Consider the following 23,260-nt stretch of genomic DNA (forward strand, 5'->3'; position numbering starts at 1 on the left):
AAAAATAATAGATTTGTTAAATAATTTTCTTGCTCGCTCTGCTCGGAACCCAAACGTTTCGATAAAGTTCACAACAAGTTGTTACTGTTGCTTAAAGAAAATTATTATATTTATGATTTGTTAATGATGATGTGATATACAGGGTGCCGAGTAATGATTTATAGTTTACGCACGAGCTACGCGCTTTTGGCTGTTGCAATGGTCTGCCCAAGCAGCTTAATAAAAAAGAAATGGGATGGTTCGATAAGATGAATGTATGGGGGCACCGAAGTCTACTTCGTCCCGGGCGCCCGAAATCTCTAGCTACGGCTATTCTTGTTTATTAAACTTCATACTATTTTTGCGCGGAGAATCAAATCATTAGTAAATGCAGTGGTGTATTTAGGGGGGAGGGCTTCCGGGCTTAACTCCCCCAAAAAATCTTACTTACTATAGTAAAGTATATGAGATATCTTGCAGAATTTTCACATTTTCAGGGAAAGCCCTCCCCCCCGAAAGTTAACAAAGCCCTCCCCGAAACAAAATCGTAAATACGCCACTGTGTAAATGGTACAATTTTCTCTCCTGTTTCGCTCTCCCATGTTTTACACTGGTATCGAAATATTGCATCAATGCTAAGTTCAGTTACCCTCTTCAAATTCATTGACAATAATTTAAGAAAATATTTCGAAAGCCACTTAAGGAAGTGTTCTTATTTAACAATAAAACTTACCACACATTGCTGTGTCTTCGTCGCTGCCATCAGCACAATTTTCTATGGTGTCACAAACTAACCATGGGTAGATACAGTTTCCTATCGTACATTGAAATAGACCTTGCTGACATGTGTGCTTTTCTGTTGAAAGAAATTTGGGAATGATAAAAAAAAATATTTATCAAAATAATTTAAGGTGAAGATCTCAGATGAAATGCAATAACGAAATAAAGTGATGAAACAGAGAAAAATGGTCTCATTCATTGTTACCTTCAAGGTTCTTTACATTACTCCAAGTTATTTCTTGTGTTAAATATTAAAGAATGTTCAGTATTTTTCAAGGATCTTATAAAATAGAGGATCTGCCCTTACAACAAAATCTTGAAGCCATACGTCACAATTTCGCCACTCCTACTCTGCCCACTCCGCCCAATAGGATCGCAATGTTTTGGGCCAACAATCATGGCGGAAACGAAAGTAGCCAATCAGACGATAGCAGAAACGAGAGTAGCCAATCAGTGCCGATCCTCGGTTGTTTTTCGGCTTCATCGATTTAATAGGATGAAAATACATATGGGCAGATCCTCTATTAATAACATCCTTGGTATTTTTGCAATCTCTGATGATTTCTTAAATATTTGATTAGTTCAATCAGCGTTAAAAAACTGTTATCTTACATCAGTGTCCACCGAAAATAGTTCCAAATGACTTTTAACTCTGAATTCTTCATACTATTAGGCTGGTGCGAATGAAATGTCCAATCGAATCTGTAATTTCCGAAAGCCAAAAATATGAAAACTACAGTACCTAGTTAATCTTAATATCCGTGTGCAAACACTCACGTTCCCATCCTCAACATATGATTGTTTTGTGAGGTGAAAAGTCTGGAATCTGCTATTCGATGAAATCTCAATCGCACATTCCACACCCCGATCAACAGAGAAATTCTTCGAATCCAAGAAGTGATTCAGACGCTAGAGGAGATGGTAGTCGCTGGGAGGGACATCAGGAGAATGCGATGGAAGAGTAAGGGTGTCATACTGCAAGTCATGGAGAGTATCCAACGTCGTCCGAGTGTCATTTACGTATGCTTTGGAGTGCAACCCGAGTACAGCGTGTTCATGGGAAATTTTATGAATGCTTGTGGGCACAGTTGCGGTGCATTTTATACAACTCAGTACAAAACGCTCCGCAGTGATGATTTAATCTCGACGGAGAAGATGTTGTATTGGCCCCACAGTCACTATACCAACATCTCCTAGGGAAAACTATCCAGAATTTTCATCAATATTCAACTGCGAGATGTGATTAAAAATGCGGTGAATAATTTTATTAAAAACAAAGTTATAAGCTTACATAGAATTTGATTTAATATCCTTCTATTTAATTTAATTTAATTTAATTTAATTTAATTTAATTTAATTTAATTTAATTTAATTTAATTTAATCCTTACTGTCCTTGACTAGCAATGCATTTATCCGAACGTTGAATCCATTACTGGAAGTATTTCTGGAAGGCTTCGTTTGGAAGGGCATTCAGCTACTTTGTCGTAGCCCTCTCAATGCCAGAAATGGTGTCAAAACGTTTTCCTTTAAGCACGGTTTTAACTTCTGGGAAGAGCCAGAAGTCGCATGGTGCTGTATGTGGAGAGCACAGCGAATATGGACAGACAAGAATATTTTTTCGGCCAGAAACTCGCGGATGAAAAGCAAGGTGTGGTACGGCGTGGTGAAAAAGAAACAATTTGTCCACTTAATCGGCGATTAAAATGCTTTCCACGGACCCATACGAAATGTTTAGTTCTTTGGAAAGCTCTCAAATAGTCATTCTCCTGTTTGAACAAATGATTTGTTCTACTTTTTTCAAGCATTCATTTGTTTTTGATGTTGAAGGACTACTTGATCGTTGTTAGTTTTAAACCGACTCATTGCCGCTTTTGAATCGCTCATGCCACTCGTAAAATCTTCAATGCCACCGCTTCATTGACAAGCACTTATTTTGAATTATCGTGAGTTCTTTGGTACTTTTTGCAGCTTAGAACAAAACTAAATGTTGGAGCGCGAAAGACACTCTTAACACGTCCTCACTCTTCTGACTCTGGAAGCCAACTAACACGCCCCAACTCTTTCAAACTCGTAACTGGGTGTACCAGAGCCCTGCACGGACCGGGCGCGCCCGGTTCGGCCCGGTGCCCGGCCCGACCCGTTTCAAGTAATATCAAACTGGACCGGGCCCTAACCGGGCCGGGCACATTTCGGGCCGAACCGGGCCGAGCCGGGCTACTCTGAAAGACGGTTCGGAAACTAATGTTGTCAGCCTATTTGTTTTTTTAATGTCCTCCACTATCTCTATTTTTGCCGTGTTTGTACGGTCTTACTGTCAGCCTATGTTAATCGTAATATGTTTGGGGAACTGACTCTTTATTCAAGACTGTGATGTACTGGTAATACTATTACTATTACTACTTCTACTACTAGTATTACTACTTTTACTATTACTACTACGACCACTGCTAATACTATTACAAGTGCTACGACTTCGCGTCAGAGTTGACATGTCTGGTGGTACCGAATTTACCTTCTAAGTACAGAATAAAATTGAGAAATGCTAGTTATTATGGCCGGTCTGCGTAGAATGTGAACCGATGCTTGATCTACGAGGGAGAATAGTGGCTCAATAGAAAAAACACTCACATCTGGTGCTAGAGGTCGTCGGATCAATCCCTGCTCATGCTATGTGAGCTTTGTTGTGGACAAACATCGTGTGCATGGTCCCGCTTCCTCCCACTGTTTTCTTTCCACCAATTCATCCCATCATCATCCATTCAGCCTGAACCGTAGTTACCTAAAGAACGTATGGTAAAGTCAAGTACTTGACCTAGTAAGTAGAATTTGGTACGCTACCATTGGACCACGGAGGGCAAAACCATAAACTGGCGTGCTCATTAGATCAGTGCAATTTGTAGTAATGTTCAATTAGCAAGGCAAATATCGAATGGTGTTACATGTTCATGTATTGTTTATAGTATGATGCTACAAATATAACAAAATATAATGATCAAATAAATCACCAAATCGCCAGGGTCGATTAGGTGTTCCTGGAACGGTGGCTCAGTGGTTGAGCGTTCACCTCTGGTGTATGGGGTCCCTGGTTTGATCCGAGCTCTCGCCAAATGAACTTTGTGGTGGACAAACACCGTGTGGGGGGTTCTCGGCGTTCTCCTGTTTCCTTCCACTTTATTTACTCCACTATTTCATTTATTTCTCACCATCGTCTCCTTTAGGCTAGTTGGCATAACTTGGAACCATTTACCAAGAAGAATAAACTAATGGATTGGGAAGATAGACATTCAGTCTCTGGTGAATTTGATGATGAAGTAGACATCTACCTCAACATGTCATCATGTGTAAGAGAACTAGATATACTGCAGTGGTGGAAGCAACAAGAACAAACATTACCAAAATTGTGTAAATTAACGCGTCAGTATCTCGTCATCCCTGCTTCTAGTGCGTCTACTGAAAGAGATTTTAGTACTCAGGAACGGAGAAATGCTCTAAAGCCTGAAACTGTTGAATCTGTTTCCGTGCTATTCGATGCGTACAAGGACATACAGTAAAGCGATGTTCATTTTGCACTATTGGTTTCTTAGGAAACCTTGTATTTTCATTTTCTTAATAGCTATCAACTATCCCTTCTATTATATGTGATGTTAAGAGGCATTTTTGATAGCTGATATCTATACATTTTTCATTCAGGGGACTTTTGAGGTATTTTTTGATCAACAATGATATGTCTGGATTTTGTTTTGATTTACTGCCTCGCATTCCGTCATATAGCTCTGTTATTTACTTGTTACGCACCGTTCCGGGAACACTTCATCGATCCTGGGGTCTGGGTGATTTATTTGATCATTGTTTTTTGTTATTATTATTGTAGCATCGAATTATAAAGAATACAGGAACATGTAATATGATTTGGAATCTGCCGTGCTAATTGCACATTACTACAAATTGCGAAAATCTTATGAACACGCCAGTTCATGGTTTCGGTCTCCGTGGTCTAATGGTAGCGGAACAAATTCTAATTAGTAGGTCAAGGACTTGACTTTCTCATATGTTCTTTAGGCAATTACGGCTCAAGACGTATGGATGATGATGGATGAATTGGTGGAATGAAGACAGTGGACGAAAACGGGCTAATCCAAAAACTCCCACGCTCACGATGTTTGTCCACCACAAAGCTCACGTAACACGAGGAGGGATCGATCCGACGACCTCTAGCACCAGATGTGAATGCATTCTACTGGCCAGACTACGCAGACTGGCCATAATAACTAGTATTTCTTCGATTTTTTCTGTACTTAGATTGTAAAGTATGTACCACCAGACATGTCAACTCTGACGCTCGTAGCAGTTGTCGTAGTAGAAGTAATAATAATAATAATAATAATAATAATAATAATAATAATAATAATAATAATAGCAGTAGCAGTAGTAGTAGTAATAAGAGTAGTAGAAGTACAGTACTTTACAGTCTTGAATAAAGAGTTAATTTCCCAAATACCAGTGGCGGCGGTTGGACATTAAAAGTGAGGGGGCAAGACATGATCTAAATATTTGTATATAAATGTTAGTTTTCCTGGTTGTTTCTAACATTTTGTTTGACGAAAGGTTGTATAACTAATAGGATACTATATTTTCAGTTAAAATACCGTATATCGTATATAATAGTTTATTAAGTAAATTGAGAAGAACAACGCAAGTAGATACTAGCCCTTTGTACTCTTAAACAACGAAAGTGTAAGAAGAGATTTGATTCCTTGCTCATGAACATCTTAAAATTCTGTCTGGAAAATTGTGTGATCAGATTATTTAATAAATTTGCAAAACAAATAAATAGAAAGGATAATACTAATCATAGTAATGAATAATGATGCTTGTTTTGCAAAAGTTATATTGAAACTGAGGATTAATGAAAAACTTAATATTTAATTCCACACATGCTATTAAATGTATGTTATTACTCTTAGAAAATGAAAGGCAGTAAATACTACAAGCATATGCTACGACATTTAAAGAAATATTTGCTTTTGCAACTTCTTGAAATATGTTCGTTGTCATTAGGTGCAGTTTTCACTTTCTTGGAACACATCAAAACACAACAATACTTAGAATCAATCCACACTTCAGTTATACAAAATAAACTTAAAACCTAGAATTATGTTCAATTTACTAAATTTTATTGTATATACACTCGTACATCCTTAAACACAACACTTCACTCGTATATTACACTACAAAATAATGGAAAAGGTAGAAGTTGTTTCTTATCACGCTCTTTTTAATCGATATTCCTTACTTTAGAAAGAAGAAAAGACATTTTAGGAACTGTCAATTTTTGTGCAATTAAAGAATAACTTGTGAAATAGGTCCTACTTTTTTGCATAATGTTCTTTCGATTAGCTTCAAAGCGGCTCACTAACATATCGAGCCCTTGTAAGAAGAAATGAAAGTATGCTGAAATTGTGCTCCGATAGGTTACTTTTTGGGGTTATTTTCTGTGGCGATTAAAACGCAATTACTGTAGCTTTCTTTACTCCACGGGAAGAAAACCAATACGTATTCACGCAACAGCAAATATTATATGGCAGCATTTTTTCCTATTAATCAGTAACACATACAAAATCGTTACATTTCCAAATGAAACTATATACATTAATTGGTTACTTCAAAAAAGTGCGGGGGCAACTGCCCCCTTTGCCTCCCCTAATCGCCGCCCATGCCAAACACATTGCGATTTTAACACAGGCTGCCAACATTAGTTTCCGATCCGTCTTTCACAGTGCTCGGGCCGGCCCGGCTCGGCCCGATTTGTGATCGGCCCGTTTCGGCCCGATTTGTGTCCGGCACGTTTCGGCCCGGTTAGAGCCCGGCTCGAGATTCGGGCCGGGTCGAGCCGGGCACAGAATTCAGATCCATTCGGGTCGGGCCGGGCCGTCTTCGGGCCTGGGTTTGCAGGGCTCTGGGATGTACCAAAGATTTAGGCTACTTGGCTGACTAGTTGACATGAATACAACGTCGATAAATGGCACTGTGAAACTACATTCATGGTATTTTTTGATTACACTTTGTATGTCCCGGCCGTTTACGATTGCCGTGGCAAATTCATTTTTCCTCGAAAGTGAAAATTAGATGCAGGAAGCCTATTTAATTCCTACATACACTGAGAAAACTGCACACTTGTAGATGGTGATTTTTGTTAGTCAATATCAATTCATGTGACACTCGTCAGTCCATCCTTCACCTTACCCATTGCACAGTGGTATGATGTATACCTCACTCGTCAGTAAGGCACAAAGAATTTTCCGATTGTTCACTTCCACGGTCTTCCTGAAGAGCTCAACCCAACATGATTTTGTTTAGTCCTCAAAGGGCATCAATGCCTTGGCATCAGAATGAAATTTGACTAACGACAAATGGTGTTTTCATTTGCCATTCGTTGTTCATTTTTGAAGGTTTCTTTGTAAAATATCCTAATTTGAGTTCGTTAAAAAAAAACACAACTCTGTGTTCTTAGGATACACTTTCGTACGACTATCCTGTTCAACAATTGGGGCGGCAGTGGCTCAGTGGTAGAGCGTTCATCTCTGGTGATTGGGGTTCCTGGTTCGATCCCAACTCGTGCTATGAACGTTGTGGTGGACAAACACCGCGTGCGTGGGTTTCCTCCGTCTTTCCCGTTTCCTCTCACTTTCTTTATTCCACCGTTTCATTCATTTCTAATCATCACCGTCTCTTTTAGTCTAGCCGGCATATCCGTGGGATTTAAAACTCAAAGATTTCGTTTCATTTTTCCTATTGAACAACTAATTGCCTTCTTTCTGTCTGGGTACCACAACCTATTTGTTGGACATGTACAGAGTGTGTGACCTCTACGCGTGACATTAGTCCATTCCAGTGTTTTGTTACTGAAGGAGTTTTCTTACCAAACGTCACAACAGACATTTCGTTCGTATTCAGCTAATACCATTACTTTAACACTTACTACCATTTAAAATGAAGTTGAAAAGTGAGGGAAGAAAATTCGAAATGATTGTATTTAGAGACATGATTCCTACACAATTATTTTGAGCTAATGTTTGTTCCCATTTAATTCTTAAGTGTCTTGTTGCTCAGTTAGAGCAACGATAAGGTTTCTAAGTGTACAGAACTAATCATATTTTATTTTTCAACCATTAGGTAATTGTGAATTTGGTTTCTCTCTACCAGAAATAAATCCTGAAACATTTACTGCTTGAAAGTTGATGCCGAATTAATAACTGTTTGAAATTTTACAGAACTTACTTCTATTGCAATTTAACAAATTTCAATGTTAATATATTTGAAAAGCAATACTTATTAAAACACACACTTTATATTTTTTTACAACACAATAATGTATGAGTATTAAACTGTGTTCAAAACAGCATTTCCAAACTTTTTTTGCGAAATTCAAAACAGTCTAATATGTAAATGTACCAAAAGGAAAATGTTTATATAGATGTATATAGTAAACGTCCAAAATTTTGGACAACATCTTAAGGTACCACTGTCGGCGTCATTTTTCAATGCATACACAAAACAATGCACTTTTATGCTCCTCGAAAACATTTCTTTCGAATTTTTGTTAAAACAAAAGTTATAACTATATTCGATTAAGTGTCATTTTTTCAAAAAAAATTGCCAATTTAACCCTCAGTTCTCGTCAAAATTGTTTTGAAGCAAAAACGTTGAGTTGACAAAGTGATTTTATGTATTTTTTATATACAAGTGATAAATCTTCGTACGATTCTTTGATTATACAGTTTTTCGCTTGTTTCTAAAACATGAAACCCAGAACTCACAAGGAGGTGGTTGAATGTTGAATTCTTCCCAGCTACTACAACTATTCATGCAAAGTTTTAATTATCGCAATCCGATATCACAGTGAAATCCTTCTCTGTTACAATTTCCTCCTTCACATCGAGTTACTGCACTTCTCTGGGCTCGAGGATCCCCCACACGTTATTAGATAGGTGTTCTATGAGTTTCGGCACTCCAGTCTATAAGCGTAAAATTGTCAGTGTATTAATTCTACGCAGGAATAAAAGTGAGGGGAACGCAGGGACGCCGTTCCCTCACCTGGAAAAAATATGTACGACGTCCAGGGCCGTGCTGGGATACTAATGAGGGCGGGGGACAAGTCTACACAAAAGGGCGCCCACACAAATGGTAATATATATATATATATATATATATATATATATATATATATATATATATATATATATATATATATATATATATATATATATATATATACACGAGGGTCACTACGGAAATTTTCAGATACGCATTGTTCTGGCACAGTATTTTAATTCCAACTATTGCGTTCGGTAGTGGTATCCAGAGCGAAGAAGAAAAGCAAGTTTCAACTCGCCTCGCTTATCGGCGTGGCCGTATCGCTTTCATTTGTTTGTTGATGTGAGCAGTATTCGGCTGTCTAGAATGGAACTAGAAAGGGGACATTTTCGGGCATTGATTCTTTACGATTTCAAAAGTGGTTTGAATGAGACACAAAGCCTTGACCGCTTGCAGGGGGCATTTGGGGACCTTTCTCCTTCCCGTGCTACAATTTTTCGGTGGTTTGGTGAATTCAGAAGAGGCTGGACATCGCTTAAAGATGAAGAGAGAGCTGGACGTCCGGCAACAGCTGTGTCAGATGAAAACATTGCCGCTGTGGAACAAATGATTCCAGAAAATCCTCGAACAACTTTCAAGGACATTGAATCTACAGTGAACATTGGATCACCAGGAGTAACAAAAATTCTTCATGATCATCTTCGGCTCAGGAAGGTTTCATCTCGTTGAGTGCCTCACACTTTGACTGAACAGCAGAAGCGCATGCGTGTGGAATGGTGTGAAGAAATGCTTGCAAGATTTGATGGAGACAATTCTCGACGCGTCTCTAACATTGTTACTGGTGATGAGACTTGGATCTATCAATCTGACCCTGAAAATAAACGCCAATCTACAGTTTGGATCTTTCAAGACGAAAACCCAGCCACGAAAGTGAAGCGACCGCGAAGTGTGGGGAAGATGGTCGCAACTTTCTTCTCCAAATCTGACCATGTTGCAACTGTTCCACTTGAAGGACAAAGGACTGTTACTGCTCAGTGGTATACCACTGTTTGCCTTACAAAAGCGTTCCAGAAGCTTCGGGAACGGCGGTTCCAGAAGCTTCGGGAACGGCGTCCAAGAACTGGATTGCGTGGGATCCTGCTTCATCATGACAACGCGTCCGCACACACGGCCAACATCACAATTCAGTTTTTAGAATCTACGGAGCTCACACTTGTGACTCATCCGCCGTATAGCTCTGTCCTGGCCCCGTGTGATTTTTTTCTGTTTCCCAGGATCAAAAATTGCATGCGTGGGAAGAAATTTTGCAGCCCTGAAGAAGCTGTAGTGGCTTACGAGAATGAACTTTCAACACTTGAAGAGAAAGACTGGCAACATTGCTTCCAAAAGTGGTTTTCGAGGATGCAAAAGTGTGTACAGTGTAGTGGTGAATACTTTGAGAAAATGTAAGTGTTAAGTTGATTTTAAGTATGTAAGTTATTTCACATCTCAAAACTTTCGTAGTGACCCTCGTATATATATAGTTTGAAAGAAAGTATATATGCTTTTCTATATCAAAATCACCATCAAATTTGTTTTAGTATCAACGCACATAGCTAATTTGTGGAAATCTTGAATCGAAATCCTCTTTACTAGAGAAAAACTTTTTAGTTCCTGTAGTAACATTTCTGTCAAATAAAAAGAAACTAAATGTATCAACAACTTAATATAGTTCTATAGCCCATGGACACAGGAGGTTCAGTGCCGCATTTACAAAAGCTCTCCTTCCCCTACTGGAGCCAGTTTGTACTTTATATTTCAATCTCTGCGAGAACCATTTTAATATTGTCCTCCCATCTGCGCCTCGGTCTTCCAAATTTTGGTTTTCCTAATTGGATTTCCAGTTCGAACTTTGAAAGCGTTTCTAATTTTTTCCATTCTGGCTACATAACCTGCCCATTTGAGCCTCCTAGACTTGATGACCCTAACAATGTTTTTCTAAACGGTATAAAATTATGCAGCTCATCCCCATGGAGTTTCCGCCATTCCCCATTCCCATTCCTCTTGGAGTTCGAATATTGGTTTAAGAATCTTGTTTTCAAATACTATCAGTCTGCGATTTTCTCTCAGTCAGTGACAATGTTTCGCAACCATACAGCACAACATGCATGATTATCCTTTTATATTTTAAGCTACAAACTCCTCAACAGAATTCGCGACAACAAAAGATTTTTAACTGAATAATAACACGAAATCCCTGCTTTCAGTTGACATCAATTTTTTTTTCGTGATTATGGTTTTGGTCTGTTAATAATAATTCTAGATAATTGAAAGTATCCACTTTGTCGAAAGAAAATATTATTTGGTATTTTAACGTATCCATAAAGTGCAGTATTAAGATCCCGACAAGCTTCCATTTATTTAGTTTTCTCTGCATTTACTTTTAAGCCCATATCTCTGCAAGCGTTAAGTAAGATTTTTGCATTCCTTTTTATTGTTCTATCATCCCCTATTAAATTTACATCATAAACACACGCCATATCCTGGTAAATACAATTTAGTTCTCGGACCTGATTCCTGTCTTTGATTTTCCTTATAGTGTTCTCCAGAACAAAGTTAAATAATATTGGCGACAACGCATCTCCTTCTTTCAGGCCATTCTCAACGTGAAAGCTCGTGAACAAGAATTTCTTTACTCGAACCTTACTTTGGGATTCATTTAAACATATCTTAATTAATCTACCTTATTCGGCATTGCAAATTCTGTAAGCATGTTGTACAATGTTTCCCTGCTACCCTAGTCTAAAGTCAATAATTGATGTGCCAGAATATTGTATTCCCATTTCTTTTCAAGTATTAGTTGAATAGAAAATATCTGGTCGATAGTTGATCGATTTTACCTACATCCGCTCTGATAATCTCCAATAATTTCATCTGCGTATGGAGTCAATCTTGATAATAGAATGTTTAAGAAAATTTATTGGATATTGACAGAAGAGAAATGCCTCAATAATAATACGCAGCCTTGTTGCTTTTCTTCTGAACTGGAACAATGGTTGATTCTTTTCACTCTTGTGGTAATTCCTCCTTGTTCCAGATAAGGAGAATGAGTTTGTGTATCTTCCTCTACAATTCCAACCCCCGCCAGCTAAAATTAAGTCAACCAGAATTTCGTCTACACCCGGACATATATGTGTTTCTTTAATTTTTAAATAGCGATTTCTATTTCTGTCTGATTAGGTTCTGGAATATACGGATATGCTGTATGCATTTCACTTTCTCCACGCACATTAGTTTTTGATTATGTGTTAAGCAAATCATCAAAGAAATCTTTCCATCTATTTAAGATACTATCCTGATCAGTGAGAACTGTTTCTTTAGCTTTCTTTAATATACAAGGCGCATCCAGAAAATAAGGGATCCCACGTATTCCAAACCTAGGAAAGCGCAAAGCGACTGTGTGTACGTGAGAGAGTAAGGTCCTAGCATGGCACATGCGCCAGCATAACTTCCCTAATTCTGTCAGTAACGTCGTGGCAGTGATTGAAGATTGGCGTTCCTATTCCAGCTCCCGCCGCGTGTTAAGTGCGAGCAGCGATAAAGTTTTTGAATGCACAGGGCATAGCACCGATTGAAATCCATCGTCAGCTATTTCGTTGCAAAACTGTCAATGCTGACCCTATGCGCCTTGCTTTGTGCTCTAGGGTCAGTTGCTTCAACACAAAACTTTTTGATCAACAGGCACTCCGTGACAGTGGTGTGCAATAAGGAGCGGGAAATCTGCAGAAACTGCTTGCTCATGCCGTTAGGCCCATGGACCTGGCACAGCTGACGATGGATTTCGATTGGTGCTATGTCCTGTGCATTCAAAAACTATTACACCACCGACCCTTAAGACAAGTAAAAGAAAATCTGTCATTAACAAATTCAGCCCATGTATTTGCTGATATTCGTTTGTGAACGAAAAGCCCTGATCCTAGTTGGTAATTTTTAATTCGTTCCCCGTAAAAGAACGTAAAATTTCCCGACTTGACTCCTCCATTTCCCTCTCATCTAACTTCCTGATATCCCACTAGGTCCATCTTCTATTTCAAAAGTCATTCGTTACACATTTTAACGCGCCTGCCCTATAGAGACTTCTTATATTCCATGTTCCAAATCTCATGTCGATTTTACCTTGCTGAGTTTGTGCCAAGTTATCAGTTTTGATCCGAGGATTCTGCAAACTTATCTGAACAATCCCTTTTTTTTTTATTTACAGGATGAGGTTGTTAGCCCCACACCAAATCCCCAAGTTGAAGGATCAGCCCTTGTATGTCCGCGACTGCTTATTCAGTATATTCGCAGCTAACCTCTACCAGTATATCTCAGAGGACTTCTCCTCAATCCACAACCTGAGAACACGCAGTGCCGTGATGACAGGAAGACCACATTTTACGGAAATTAATATAGCTATATTTTGAATTACAATAGGTATTGATTATCCGAACACTGATTTTAAACACACAGGAACAATCAATGTGCTCGGATATATGAATGCATATTAAGACTGTGAAAGCTTCGATGCCGTAAAAATCGTAAATTGAGACTAGTGTAAGTGTAGTATTTCACGAATGCTCGTACGTTTGACTATCCGAACTATTCTTGATGTATCACGTTGTTTCGTTTTATAGCTACATAATTTTATAATATTTTTATAAGTGATTATACTCTTTACCTGTTCTCTGCCAATAGCAACTGTATGAATTGTAAAGGACGCCTTATATTCTTCACAGCTTCTTTATTAACAATCATTATTTGAATTTATTATATAAAGCTGGTACACAGGATAACTAAAACCACTTATCTATAATGTGATGTTTTGTAGGGCGCCTTATGTAAAATGTGCTCTGTACCTTTCACGGGTTCTTTAGAAATAGTAACTGTATGTATTTATTGTACAGAACTGTTGTATACAGAAGAGTAAATAAAATCGTTCATCTTTGATGTGGACTCGCAAAGGCGCCTAATGTAAAGGGCGCACTGCACCTTTCACGGGTTCTTTACCAATGAAACTGTAAGAATTTATTACTAAAAACTTGTACCTTTATTTATACTGTGATGTTTCGGAGGGCGCACCGGGACACGTCCCGGTGTCCCGGTGGTCCAGCACGGGCCTGACGACGTCCCTTAGTTCCTAAAAAATTACAATGGACAAAGATAGGCAGGGGAACGGCTTGACGTCATGCCGCTAGTTATCGTTCCCCTACCTTTTCAGATCCATTTTAACATATGGTTCGGAGAAGTGAACACATACAAAATGAGACGTTTTGCCATCTGCAGACAACATAATGAAATCTTGTCCTAAAATTTACCAACAAAATAAGGAAAGAATCATGTGTATCAGAAAGATGACACAAATTACGGATACCACCACGAGAAGCCCATAGAAGTGGGAGTGGCACATATATATTGCAATAAGGTAATATGACCAATGGCAAAAGAAATACTTTAGCGGATATCAGGAAACAAGAATTTCCTAATATGTATTCTCATCAGGCATGTACACTGGAATTTATTTCGGGAAGTGTCGAAAGCTTTTGAGGGTCCAATTTCAAAGTGAGAATAAATAACGTAAAAATTTATAAAATGATCACTAAAATTAAACTAAATTTACAAAAACCTCGGAATTGCGAGGGTTTCGGGCCGTCAGAATACACCCTTTGCGTACGTCCGTGATTCTCATACAAAATAGTGTGGCGAAATCAAAAAGCACTGCGGAATAACATGGTAAAGGATTACCCAGAACAGGTAATTGTTAAGAAACTTTGAATTTGGAGAGAACTTCATCTGGATTGACAATGGTTATTTCCTGTCGTATATAACTAAAACCTTTCTCTCTCTTTTTTTTTTTAAGGATGTGCGTCATAAGTGCATTAGTACGCATTCCATATTTATGCAAATGCTATTTATTCCATTATACGTTAATGCATGCGTTAATAGATCCATTCTCGAAAACACTACCGATATCTTTATATAAAAGGATACCAAAGAATTCTGTATACTTACTACACATTTTAGCAGACTCATCACTACGACTGACGCAATCCCAATGGCCGTCACAAAGTTGATCCATCGGGATGCATCTCCCTGCTGAATAATCGGTAGCTTCGCATCGATACTCTGTAGGGGTACAAATCCGATCTAGATAAAGAGTTAAATTTTGTATTATTGTTAATTGAAACTGCCACAAATGAAACAATTCTCAATAGATACTTAAATACAAACGAGTATTCAGTAATACATAAAGAGCTCAAAGTTTTTAAATGCATATGTGTTCACATTGCTTTAAATTACAAACCCATAAAAAAACAAGGGTTGCGGTGACTCATTGGGAGAATGTTCACCTCTAGATCTATGCATGGGATCCTTGGTTCGATTCCAACTCGCGTCAACTGGGCTTTGTGCTGGAGAAACACTGTGTGTGTTGGTTTTCTCGAGTTTGTCCCGTTCCCTCCCACTTTCTTGATTCCACCATTTAATTCATTCTCATCATCACCGTATATAGCCTGCACGGTATAACCGTTAGGCACAAAATTAAAAGATGTTCATTTCATTTCATAAAATAACATCATTGACCTTTCAAGTGAATGAAGTTGCTGTTAATGCAGAACCATCTAATGAAAATCTTGTTCGTAATGTACTCGTCCGATAAATGAAAAACTTAATCCCTAATCAAACTATGTTAAACTGTAAGATTTTTCATAAAAATAACCGAAAAAAACTCGTCAAGGGAATACTTTTATACCTAGGTAAAATGCACTAAAAAGACGAAAAATAACCTTTTTCTGGTGGAAAAAACGAAAAGACAAAAGCATTGGGTTAGCGGCAAACGGTTTTTACGGATATTAGAGAAGTAATTCGCTTTGATCTCTTATAATAAGAGAACTCAATGCTTGATGGGAATGTGCTAATCCAGTGGTTCCCCCCCCCTTATGTCTATGACGCACCCCCCCAATTGTCTACCCGTAGGTGTTCTTCCATGAAAAAAAAAATATTTTCGATTAATTTTTACACTCCCTCAAACATATTTATAGGCTACAGATTTTTACCCCCCCAAATATTTCAATGACGCACTTGACGCACTTTGCGTCATAGCCCCCCTTGTGGGCACCCCTAGCTAATTACAATTCACAATTACAGGCCTATTTTTATCAGCGAAACAATTTAGGTGATCATTAAACAGTGCCTAATTTCTTCCATCTTGGACATACTTTTTTTATTTCACTCCCCCTTCCCAAAAGAACCTACTTTTAAGGTATTTTATGAAAGTGTTGTTTTGAAATTTCTTTTACACCTATTATTTAGTTTTTTAATCTTTATTCAATATCGTATCTTAATATAATATAGAAAAAAATGGGTACTAATTTTCGTTAGAAACGCCATGCAAGTGCTGCCAAAATGTCTTGAGCCGTGGCAAAAATGCGAACTAAAGCTCACACCCACGCGTTGAGCCAATAACGATTCAGCTCTTGCTAAGCGAGAGAGCTTTAGCGAAAGATAGTGTAATTCCTCCAGCCGATAGCAGCGCTTGGAACAAAAGACTAGGTGTCAAGTCAATGTGGTATATCTATAGCGCCTTCAATCATCACTAAAATATTCTAACATATTTTGAAGTAATGCTTAATTCCTACGCGTATCTGCAATCTACAGTAAAACAGGTACATTTTCAGTACAGGTTTCACTTCAATAAGCGATATGGTTCTCATGCAACTAGGTACGGCCAGGAGAGATCACACGGTAGAATAAGTTGCGCGGAAGCCAGAGAGTAGGAAAATGGAAAAGGGTTAGCGAGAGATAACGAACGGAGAATTACCAAATGCGCAAGTATAATTGACACTTGTGAATTGATGTGTCAATAGTAGTTGTTCGATGAAAAATATAAGACACTTTTAATGTGAAAGGTGCATAGTACCTAAGTACGTACATTTTCACAAATGTTAAGTATAAATTCGTAGGAGATAGTTTGAGGTCAAGTAACCAAACATTTATGAGTATCTGAGTTAGTTGTTGTTAAAACTAGTGTTGTAGATAGTTCACTGCCAGTTTGGAAAAATTCCATCTAAGCTATGCACGTGCGCGATCTGTCCTAATCAAATAGGAAAATTCACGCAATCAAGAATTAGGAGAAATTGTACAGTACACTCATTGAATGCAATATTAGGTGAGATTGTGCATGGTGGATAAAGTTGCAGATTGTTCGTCCATGTCATACTCGAGAGAGCAGTGAAAAACTATGCAATAGATACAGGTTGTTTTTGTATGTAAATGTTTATTTCAAAGCGGTTTCATAACTTAAGTGAATGTTCGTGTTTCTAAGTGGTTTGTTATTTTGGTTTCAGAAATTAAAATTGTGATTCAATCGTGTCAATTATAAGTAATATGTCGTACAGTAACGTTCAAACGTTCGTTTTAAGTTTTCTCTCGTTTCTAAAATATATTTTATATTTTCTTCATTATACAAGATTGTTTCTCTACTATCACGAATGTGTGCACTTTTACCTACCCATGTGAGCTATCCCACCTACCTCATTAGAACAGACAACGAAAAAAGAGCTTTATTAAATAAAGGCCACTACTAATAACACAATCACTTTCATCAACGATTGCTGATCTGCTATTGTGTACAAGGTACCAACCAACACCATTTCTTAACAACATTGTATGAAATATTAGATATTTCATGCCATTTTGTGATTTGTGCGCGAACTATCCTAACTTTATCTTATGAATTCTTCCGCCTTATGCAGAGTCGTTTTGATGTATGATTAGCGTCATACTAAAGGCCGGACTACTGCAGGAAACAAATGTTAGTCGAACTCTTTAGTATCGTACTAATCACACTTCCGAACGACTCTGCATAAGGCCCCTTATGTTTAGAAATTACTTAGTATTTCTCTATTTTCTCAGTAACTACACATAAACTTATACAGTCACTCATGGCATCCTATTCAGCTCAACGAGATGTATTGATTGGTATATACTTCATTTCTAGACATTGTTTCTCTGTAAATGCTAATAATATTGTAACATTTAGATCTTTATGCATAGTCGTTTTGACGTATGAATAGCGTCATACTAAAGGACTGATTACTGCAGGAAACATATGCTAGTCGAACTCTTTAGTATGGCACTAATCATTCGTCAGAGACTCTGTATAAAGCCCTTATGCTCTTACAATACAGAGATTATGAGCAACGCGTATCGTTTTACATGGCTACAAATGTATATGACTAATTAAGCAATTAAGGCAAAGTATTGTTTCGGTTTATCTATGAAATATTATTTGGGGTGCGCTTTGCGAGAGGGATAACAAAGATGTCTCATAAATCCAACTTGAAAAGAGGTTTAATAAAGTTTAATTTAGAGCGTGAATTTAAGCGTATGTTAGTGAATCGTCTTATGCACTGGAAAAAACCTAGCACAAACAAATTTCTGTGACAAATAACTAGTAGATCATGTTGATGAATATTCCAATTCTATGCTTTTGAATGTCGTTCAGCTCCAATCCTGATATAGTTTGATTAGTGGCCGATTATTATTTCAGAGACGAAATAATCATTTACTAGTTCTGTAACAACCATGTCGAACACTCTTCCTTTCGGTGATGTTAAACATGAAATGAATACTGTTTCACACATAGAAATATCAGTTTCTTTCTGCTATAATTTAAATCGAAGTTTGATAAACGCAGATTATAGAACATAAGTTATGTTCATAATAACAATGGACATAGATCTTTCATCGCTTATTTTCTGAGTACCATTAGACGCCATTACTAAGATGATTTTATATATTAGGGTCTTTGCTGAGGATAATAATCTAAACGATCGTGGACGTGACGTAAAGCTACGTGCAATAACAAAACTTTTCCGAATCCGGGTTCCAGAAGTTGCAGAACAAAGTTTGGAATTTAGGAAGTGAGAAGTATGTCTGTGTCAGCTTTCAATAATTTCTAATTATGTAAGTGAAGCTGTCATCAGTGCATAAGACTAATTTTGCAATCATGATTGTATAACAAAATATTTACATCATGATCCAATTGTATACATAAAATCTCGATCTTATAAATCCTTCCTTGGAGGAAGCTCTGTACTTTATTCACCTAAATGCGTAATTAGATCAAAAACATTTTTAAAACAATATAACCCTCGGAAAGCCCAGATGGAGTCAAAATTGACACTATTACTTCGAAATACTATTTGTTAAGCACATGTCCAGAAATATCACAAGAAAAAATGGCACATGCTTTCGTTATTTTGGAAAATGAAATATAATGGTCGAACCAACCTCTACCCAGTCTTAACATTTTATGTAACGAAATTGCCACAGTTGGTAAGAACAATGAATATAATATGTATAGAACTGTGTTTATGTGTACATGATACCCTTAAAAATGAACATTTCATCATTAAGTGCTTTATTTATTTATTTATTTATTTATTTATTTATTTTTGAACCGCAATTCTTTAGCTGGTAAATACAGAGTAAATGGAAGTTGTACGGGTAATGACAACCTATTCTTTAATAAAAAAAAATGAATGACCAACGAAGATCGTTAAAAGAGAAAATCAACCAATCAAGCTATCTGAAACAATTCCCGGATTCCCCAAAATGACTACTGTGATATTACTCGTATAACTTCCATTTACTCTCAGAAAATAGGATGTGACAAGTCAGTCTATACATGAAGATGTTTTTTTTTTTTACTATATATACATTAAAGAAAAGTGGATTCGAGCCGACTTAGTTGTGGTGAAATCCTTAACAAAGGAATTCCACGTTAGGTTATACGTTGTAACAAATTTGACTCTTGACCACACTGCAATAGAAAGTCTACGTACAAATTTTAGTCGTATGAGTCGTATTTAAATGAATACTTACTGCACATATTATAATCTTCATCGTCACAATGTGGGCAGTCGCATGCACCATCACAAACAAAAGCGTTGATGATCATCTTTTCTGATTGATTACATTGATATCCATAGTCAACTATCATTGGTGTCCCTACAAATATTTTTTTAAAATTGTTTTAATGGATAGTTTAAATAAAGGGAATACAATTACGCTTTTGGATGTTTTATGATTTGGACAGAGTAAACAGAAAAATAAGTAACAGCACAGAAGGTACTAACTACTTGAAATCAGTATGGCTAACAGCAGTAATTTTCTCTTAAAATTTTCTTAATTCCGTCAATGTACAATTAGAGTAACCAAGAGAGTTTCTTCAGCATAGCTATGAATATAATTAGAATTATAAAGAATAGAACATACAATAATACTACTGCATGCACACACATATATACACACACTTATATATATTATAAAGATTTCTCGGGTAGAGCGGCAACGTGGGGATCCTTACAATATTGTGACGATGGTGCAGGTCTCTATTCTCATCCTGCTCACGCTAATTCTTAGCGGTTGTCACAATAGGAGATTAAACTAAAATTTACACCGAGAAATACTTGGGAAAATGGGAACTTAATCTAGGGGAAGAATAAAGCTCTGTTAATATTAATTGAAATTTATTACATTATAATTAAAGCAACTTTCAACTTACATTCGGCTTTATACTGAATAAGTAACATCATATTTATTATTTCTATTTCTTTTAGGATAGAAGACGAAATGCAATTATACGACTGCTGTTCTTAATCGTGAGAGCTTTACTGTGGGTAGACAAAACATTGTGAAATGTGATATGACATCCCTATAAGTGAAATTGGTTTTATGATAATATCTGTTACATACCTTGACTGGAGTCTTGTATAGCTGTGTAACAAGTTGCTCGTCAATGAACTTGTACATTGCGTCAGTTCCCTAAATATGTAAAGCTATTGCCCTTTTGCCTCCTCATTGGTTCTTAGCAAGTGCCGCACCCAGGATACGATGCATGATACATATACACGTGTACGGATGATTCAATGTCATGTATCATAGAATTTTCCAAACAACCGTAATTACTGACTAATGTTCCTCTCATTATTGCGTCGTTGAAGTTATGATTGAGTTTGTATCCTGTTTGATTACCATCAATAACCTTCACTGAGTAAACATCCTATAAAATATTGCGCAGTGATGGCAATATCAGTTACCTTCATCGTTTTACGTGTTTCTTTTTCTTTTGTTGCTAGCTCTAAGCAACCGAAGAGGAGAAAGATGTCTATTAATCCCAAAATTTGAACTTCACTCAAATAAGGGCAAAGATAACCATATTTCGAGTTCATCGCCACAATATATATATATATATATATATATATATATATATATATATATATATATATATATATATATATATATATCAGGTACTGTAAAAATGACAGTGCTTATTCCACAAGGTCAAAATAAAAATAAAGCGAAAATGTATAAAATTGTATATCTTTTCTGTCCACGTCTCGAGACGCGAATTTCACTATGTGGCGACATCGCAGATAAAGAATCTCGGAGAATATCTACCAATCCATCAAATAATTGCATTGGTTCTTTCCAGGTGGCAGTTAAAGTCGATAGACGTCGACACTAGCGCCACTTACTAACGTAACAATCTATGTAACTGATTCGAAAAGCAAATGATTCTGTTTATCTGCGATGTTGCCGCATAGCGAAATTTTGATTTTCCATAGCAGCTGAAGGAGAGATCCCGGAGGGTATATCATTATATAACATCTTCGCTTTATTTAGACCTGAATAATATAACTATAAACGGATATAGGGTAATCTATATGTTTCTGAGCAGAATGAAATGAGCAAAGAGTTGAATAACTACTATTCAGATGCCATCAGAAAGACATATGCCAAATAGTCTGTTGATTGGTCTTTATATCGTTTTAAGTTTCGAAGTTTATATGTATGTGTGCAAGCGCAGATCCACGGTTAGGGCTGGCTATAGGGGTTTATTTGCTTTTACTTTCAGGGTGGTGAAGAGAGTAACACTATGAGGAACGAACTTATTTTAAATTATATGACCAAAAGAAGACGAGTAAGAAGAGTATTTCCTTCACTTTTTTGTTCTAGTTACCCTTATGTTACAGGGTATTTAATTTTACTTTAATTGTTTAACAAGATAGTAAACAAATACTAGTAAATAAAAAAAGAAAAATGATAATAAAGGAATGGCTTCAATAACTCGATACCATACTAATAAAATAATGTCTCACCTCAACCTGCAGCAGTCTTAAAGTCGAACAGGAGAGAGAGAGAAATAACCAAAAAATATGAATAAATAATAGAGAGAAAAGAGCAGTAGCTAACTGTTTTCGCCGTTTCGAAAGAATCTGTTAAAGAGGGGAAAGTGGGGATAATAAAAAGTTGAAGGCAAATAAAGTACCACATGCAAGGCGAGTCGAGCCATGCCGAGCCTCTTCCTGGCCGAACCCAGTCACCGAATAATAGCGTTTCTATTTGTTTGATCATGGAGTATTTCCTCACCAAATTTGTTTCAGATTTGGTTCATACTGACTAAAAATTAAAGCACCACAAACAACGTAAACCTAGCCGAGCCTGTCTCTGGTTGAACTCTACTCCCAAATACAGCTATCTTAATTTCCTAGAAGATGGGTTACTTGTCCTCCAAATTTCGTTTAGATCTGGCTAGTAATTGCCAAGAAATAAAATACCACATATAAGGTGAGCAGACCGAGCTCGATTAAGCTTGGCTAGCAAATGTACAATTTCCTAGAAAAAGGGCTATTTTCCCATCCTATTTAGTTCAGATCCGACCTTTAGTTGCCGAGAAATAATATACCACATGCAGGGCGAGTTGTGTCAAGCCTGTCTCTGACCGAGCCCAGGATCTAAGTATAGCTATCTTTATTTCCTAGACAATGGGCTACTTGTCAACTGAATTTCGTTCAAATCTGACCACTGATTATTGACAAATAAGGTACCACATGTAAAGCAAGTCGGATCAACTCTGTCCCTGCCAAGCCCAATCTTCAAACATAGCTATCTTTAGCTACTTGTCCACCGAATTTTGTTCTGATCTGGCTGGTAGTTACCGAGGAAGAAAGTACCTTCGAATCAAGTACTGACAGGTCTGTCAAGCCGAGCCTGTCCTCCTTCAAGCACGGTCACCAAATATACCAATAGCATTTCTTCATTCAATAGGCCTTGAAATAATTTCCTCCTAAATTTTCAAAGAAAAAGCAAGTAGTTACTGAGAAATAAATCTACGTTGAAGGCGAGCCTAGCCGAGCAGGACCACTAAATATATCTAGCTTCATTTGTTACATGGGCTACTTGTCAATCGAATTTCGTTCAGATCTGGCCAGTAGTTACCGAGAAATAAAGTATCACACGTGAGACGAGACGAGCTGAACCTGTCCATGGTCGGGCCTGGCTACCAAATATAGCGATCTATATTTCGTAGATGATGAGCTGATT

General features: G+C 37.3%; 2 protein-coding genes across 6 annotated transcripts in view; one reads left to right on the forward strand and one right to left on the reverse strand.

Annotated features, from left to right (window-relative positions):
- The window catches only part of LOC145680814 (uncharacterized), a 106,473-nt gene that overhangs the window by 48,038 nt on the left and 35,175 nt on the right, over positions 1-23,260 (reverse strand). For both annotated transcript variants that reach the window (XM_081751890.1, XM_081751891.1), the window contains exons 4-6: positions 19,757-19,882; positions 14,882-15,016; positions 713-835 (exon numbers count right to left, since the gene is read on the reverse strand). In XM_081751890.1, coding sequence (XP_081608016.1) covers positions 713-835; positions 14,882-15,016; positions 19,757-19,882 — 384 coding nt within the window. The remainder of the gene's footprint in view (positions 1-712; positions 836-14,881; positions 15,017-19,756; positions 19,883-23,260) is intronic.
- LOC145680813 (uncharacterized) overlaps positions 1-23,260 on the forward strand; it is a 93,576-nt gene that overhangs the window by 9,013 nt on the left and 61,303 nt on the right. The gene's annotated exons all lie outside the window — the stretch shown is intronic.

The sequence above is a fragment of the Thermobia domestica genome, chromosome 3 (genome assembly GCF_964235325.1).
Source record: "Thermobia domestica chromosome 3, izTheDome1.hap1.1, whole genome shotgun sequence".
Taxonomy (NCBI): Eukaryota; Metazoa; Arthropoda; class Insecta; order Zygentoma; family Lepismatidae; genus Thermobia; species Thermobia domestica.